The 5,841-nt window shown below is 46.0% G+C and overlaps 1 protein-coding gene across 1 annotated transcript; it reads left to right on the forward strand.

Moving 5' to 3' along the window:
* Nucleotides 1-2,328: 2,328 nt before the first annotated feature.
* On the forward strand, nucleotides 2,329-3,286 carry LOC108620388 (uncharacterized). Its single transcript, XM_018017230.2, has one exon. The coding sequence runs from the start codon at nucleotides 2,484-2,486 to the stop codon at nucleotides 3,114-3,116; it is 633 nt and encodes a 210-aa protein (XP_017872719.1). The 5' UTR covers nucleotides 2,329-2,483; the 3' UTR covers nucleotides 3,117-3,286.
* Nucleotides 3,287-5,841: the final 2,555 nt, after the last annotated feature.

The raw sequence follows: 5,841 nt of genomic DNA on the forward strand, positions 1-5,841 counted from the left end.
CTATTTACCAGTTGTGAGGCGCTCTGTGTCATTCCCTTATACAATCCCTCACTCTCAGTCTCTGTCTCAATCTCATTCTCATTCTCAGTCTCAGTCTCAATCTCATTCTCATTCTCATTCTCATTCTCATTCTCATTCTCATTCTCATTCTCATTCTCAGTCTCAGTCTCAGTCTCAGTCTCAGTCTCATTCTCATTCTCAGTCTCAGTCTCAGTCTCAGTCTCAGTCTCAGTCTCAGTCTCAGTCTCATTCTCAGTCTCATTCTCATTCTCATTCTCATTCTCATTCTCACCCTCACCCTCATTCTCATTCTCATTCTCATTCTCATTCTCATTCTCATTCTCATTCTCATTCTCAGTCTCAGTCTCAGTCTCATTCTCAGTCTCAGTCTCAGTCTCAGTCTCAGTCTCAGTCTCTCTCCCTCTCTCTCTCTCTCTCTCTCTGTCTGCCTCCCTCTCCCTCACATTTCTTCTCATCCACTGTCCTCTCTTCTATCTCTCCCTCTACTTACCTCTCTCGCGCTCTATTCCTATTTCCTGTTAACCCTCACTCAGTCTCTCTATCTCTCTCTGCCTCCATCTCTTTCCCTTTATCTCTCGCTCCCTCTTCCTATTGCTGCCTATTTTAATTGCAACAGTAAACTATTTATGTTGACTTTATGTACATTAATTACTAACACAATGCAGTCCCATTTCAATATGCAAACACACTTCAGTTTTCCAGGGTATTTGGCTAAACAGCAGAGACAACGGCAGCCTGACTGGCTGGCTGGCTGGCTGGCCGGCTGTTTGCTGTCAAGTGGACAACGGCTGTGCACAAAAAGGAAACTTGCTGAAAAACCAAATTTAAAAAAGATACAGCTGTGCTGTGTGGCAAGGTGCAGGAGCAGAAGCAGCAGCAGGGGCAGGGATAGTCACAGGGGAGGGGCAGACCTTCAAGCGGCTAGCGGCAATCGGCAGTGAGCTCAAATGTTGTGCAATGCCTTGCTGGAGCTGGCTCGGCCAGTGGCTCTATCGCTGCTGCAGCCGCTGCCAAACAACAGAGCCCAAAAACCTATAACGTCAAATGTCGAACGCTGTCGACTGTGCCGACTATGCCGACTGTCCCGACTGTCCCGGCTGCCCTCTACGTTCGTTTGTCCGTCCGTTCGTCCGTCTTTGGTAACGGGGCAAATGCGTCTGTTTTATTTTACTTTTGCATATTTTTTGGCGTGTTTCAACTACTGCGGCGCTGTCTCTACATTTTTCAAGTTGTCTGCGTTTGACGTGCACGGCTGGGCGCTCCACTGCGTCTACATCGAAGTCCTTGGCTGGTGGTGGCGACGACGACGACGACGACGATGACGAGGGCGTTGGCGTAGTTACAGTTCGCCCTGTGCTCTGTGTGTGCGGTTGTGGTTCGTTGCTTGGTTATCGCCCAAGCGGCCGCCACAGCGCCCCAAGGGGCAGGCGAGCGGACGAACGAACGGGTGGGTGGGCGAGTTCTGGGTGGGAATGGTTCGCTCACTCGCTCGCTCGCTCGGTTGGCCGCGACTTTAGTTCGTTTTTGGTGAGCCTGTTTTTTAGTGCCTTCCGTAACCATTAAATTTTACGTTTTTATTAGCGCGCCGCATAGACGAGAACGGGGAGGCAACACTCTCGCTCTGCCACACAAACGACGAGCCACCACACCACACCCCACATGCCTCGCCTGGCCCGGCCTGGCTTGCCTTTCAGGCAGTTCCACCCGCGCGAAATTTTTGAATATTTCCGCTTTGGCTGCCAGTTTTGGGACTCGTCGTACAAAATGCAGTTTTGCATGCACTTGCCACAAGCAGTTGCAGCAAGCAGACAAAAAAGCAAAGAAAAATAGAAGAGAGCTAGACAGACGGACAGACAAAAGTGAGCAGGAGTCGCAGATAAGGCGGCCAAAATGGCCGCATTTGCTGCTGCTGCTTCTTCTTCATTTTTTATTATGATATTTGCCTTATCAGCGTCTCAGAATCGTGTGGCAAAAAGTTGTCGCGATTGGCCAAAATTAACGTTAGACTTGCAACTTGAAATAAGTTGGGCAGCAGCAGCAGCAGCAGCCGAGGCAGAGGCAGAGGCAGCAGCAGAGGCCAAGCAAGGAAAAGGAAAAGCCACTCAAAAAGCCAACTCAAATTGTTGTTGCATGTCAAACATGTTGCATGTTGCAAGTTGCAATTGTGGGCGTTCTCAAACATGTTCGCGTTCCACAAGCGAACATGTTGCAGGGGTGTTCAATGATTCCAAACTCTTATACGCCAACACTCACTCAGCCACACACACATACACACACACACAGAGAGACAGGCTGTGGCAACATGTTGTGGACTCAGCTTTGCACTCAGTAGCTCGTACGGCACAACTCATTTCGGCACGTTAAGCTCAAAATTCGAAAGGAAAATCCGAAATAAAATCAAATAATAAACAAAATCGGAATTGTCCGATCCACTCGACAATAGCCGCCGCCATAGTTGAACGATGAATCTATTGCGCAGCTTGCGTGCAGCCCTCAATGAGTTCTTCTATCACAATTATCCTTTCATATCCCTATGCAGCTGCTTGGTGGCCCTGTTGACAGCCTATCTGCACTACGAGTGGAAGGTGCACAATTATGATCTGGTGTCCTGGAAGCAGCTGGGCGAGGCCTGCTGCTCCACGGACGTGGACGTCTTTCAGCTGATCGTCCTGCTGACCATTCTGCTCATCAACATCATCTTTGTGGGGCTCATCGTTGCCGCGTATATGCGGCCGCTGGGCCAACGCGATACGGAGCTGACGCTGCTCGAGATCAAGGATCGCTTCGCCCGGTTCATACTGTTGCGGCTGATAGCGCGCCTCGATCGCATCCAGAGCAAGCTGGCGGCCAAGCGCAAGACACTCAGCCTGCAGCACTTCACCCGGGCCCATCACAGCATGGTCAAGGCGGTGGCTGTGTTCCGCAAGGATGCGCGTAAGCTGCTGCTGCCCAACGAGTCCGAGATCATGCAGCCCATCGAGGATATCTATGGCGTTGCCGACGATGAGGAGCGAGCACTGCGGCGCGACGGCTACTACAAGCTGCCGATCGATACGACCGATGCGACGGTCAAGAGCTTGTTTAGTGCGCAGTGAATGCACACGAGAATATCAATTGCGATAACGATAACGATAACGATAACGATAACAATAGCAATAGTGATACTGATACCGTTTACGATGCCGATAACGATTTTTACGTCATTGGCAAATCCGATTTTGTTTAACTAATTCCCCAATAAAGCTAAAACCTTTACAAAGGGACATATCGGTGGTGTGGAGCATTTTAAAGCAGTTAAACTATCGATAACGATATCAGTTCTTTCAGGTTAACTCAGAGTGATTCAAAAATGTTTCTCGATATCAGTTCTGTTATCGTTTCAAGGCAGCCTTTGGATAAGTTATTTTCCTTTGTACTTTATCTGTCTCTCGCTCTCTCTCTCTCTCTCTCTATATATATATCTCTCTGCATTCCTTATGTCTCATTGAGATACTTTCAAAGTGTGACTTATCGATAACGATATCACTTGTCGATAACTGTACCAACAGCGCTTTCGCTTAAAGCAACAACTTTATCAGCCCGCAATAGCTGCGCACTGCACACCCATACCCATACACTCACACACACACGCACACACACACACACTCACTCCATAATTGCTTTTATCTATGCCTGCTGCAGCTCCACCTGCCTGCCATGCACCCCCTCCCACCCTAGGCCCCCCCCCCCCCCCCCCCCCATCCCACAGCCTTGTCCAGCATGGAGTTGCTCCTTAAAGCCGTTTTATTGTTTCAATTGTTCTGCTGTGCGGGCGCCTCCTTTTGTTGCAGCGCCGCACTTCGACTTCAGCCAACGCGCTGCTTTTTATGGCCGCATTGTGAGCCAACAAGCAACAAGCAACAACAATAACAATAATAACAGCCAGCCAGCGAGTCATCGTTGTCCTGGTCGTTGTCGTTGCTATTGCTGTTGTTGTTGCTGTTGTTGTTGCTGTTGCTGCTGTTGCTGTTGCTGTTTGCTGCTGTCAGGCTGAGGACAAAACAGAGAACAACTGCTAAAAACTAAAACGCCATGTCTGCAACTCAAAAACAATATCTAATGTTCTCTACAGGCAAAATATTTTTCCAGTGTCTTTTTCCACTTTGGCCACGCTTTGTTGCTAGACTCAACTTTGTTGCTGCTGCTGTTGTTGTTGCAGTTGTTGTTCTTTTGCTGCGCATCTTTAAAAATTAGCTAAAAGCCAAAATGTGCTAACTTCAAAGCGTTGCGCGCTTCGCTGCGGCCCCAAAAAGTAGGCAACAAAAAATTGAATACAGTCAAACATAAAAAAAGAGGAATACGCACTTTTCAAATTTTCGCTACGAAAATGACTGCCTAATTTCCGTTAATGTGCCATGTCCGTGCCGTTTCAAGACACACACACACACACAGGCAAACATACTGACACATAGACACTCAGAGCCAATCACACACACATTCATACAGACATTACACATACGCCTCGTAGGCTGTTAGCTAGCATTTTCGGCCAACTGCATTACTTCATTTTCCATGCGCATTTTTCTTTGCTTTTTATGCTGCCGCTGCTGCTGCTGCTGTTGAGCCCGTTGTTGTTGTTGTTGTTGTTGTTGTTGTTGTTGTTGTTGTTGTTGTTGTTGTGGTTGCTGGAAAAAGACATTAAGTAGATTATAGTCTGATTGCATATTTGCGGATATGCGCGCCATAAACACGTACGGACGTGCTGCAACCGCAACAACGCGAACAACGTTAGCGAAACAACGCGTTAAAAAAAGAGAGCGAGAGAGAAAGAGAAAGAAAAAGAAAGAAAGAGCAGCAAGAATATGAAAACGAAGCGAAAAACGAGCGGAAAAACAACTAAATAGATGTGTTTATATATGTGCTATAGACACATACACACACACACACACACACATATGCCTGTGTGTGCATTTGTGTAGGTAGGAAAAAACCTGTAAAACGTACGTGCATCTAACCACAGACTAAATGACGCCTTGCCCCTTTGGAGAGATGGAGAGAGAGGAAAGGTAGAGAGAGCGTCTGTTAGCAGCGGAACTGGTTCCAGTTCAATCGATTGACCAAGCCTTCAAGGTGTTTTGCAATTGGCTCTGCCTCTAATTTCTATTGCTGCAGCTTCGCTCAATGTTGAGGCAGATGACCATCTGATTTGAACTAGTTCATTGGAATAAACTAAGGCTTAGCTAAACTGAAGTGAACTGAATCAGATGTTGCCTTCATTAATTGAGTCTTTGTTAACACTCGGGACTAGTTCATTTGTTAAATTTCAAATTAAATTTATACAAGTGTAACTAGCTTACAAAATATGAAGCGCAATTAAACTGAAATGAGCTGAACTAGTTCGTAAAACGCAAAGACAATTTTAAATTGTGTACAATGTACACGAAATCAAGTGAAAGTAAAGTGCAGTGCCCTAACAGGTTCTAGAAAATCAGTTCTTGCTACAACTAGTTCTTTAAAATACAGTTAACTTTCAGTTCTTGCTTTAACTAGTTCTATAAATTGAAGTGAACTTTCAGTTCTTGCTTCAGCTAGTTCTATAAAGTGCAATGATCTGCACTAATTCTTACTCTAATTAGTTTACTTATGTGAAATGAAGTGAACTAGTTCTAGAACTTTCAGTTCTTGCTTCAGCTAGTTCTATAAAGTGCAATGATCAGCACTAATTCTTACTCTAAATAATTTACTTATGTGAAATGAAGTGAACTAGTTCTTGCTTTAGCTAGTTCCCTTGCTAATATGGTAAATTCAACATCTAACTTTAAGCTGGCTAATACAATATTA

The sequence above is a fragment of the Drosophila arizonae genome, chromosome 4, assembly GCF_054131065.1.
Source record: "Drosophila arizonae isolate 15081-1271.41 chromosome 4, UAZ_ARI_1.0, whole genome shotgun sequence".
NCBI classification, from domain to species: Eukaryota; Metazoa; Arthropoda; class Insecta; order Diptera; family Drosophilidae; genus Drosophila; species Drosophila arizonae.

Bases quoted from the DNA above. Each gene is read 5' to 3' on its own strand.
- LOC108620388 (XM_018017230.2), top strand. From the start codon at position 2,484: ATGAATCTATTGCGCAGCTTGCGTGCAGCCCTCAATGAGTTCTTCTAT.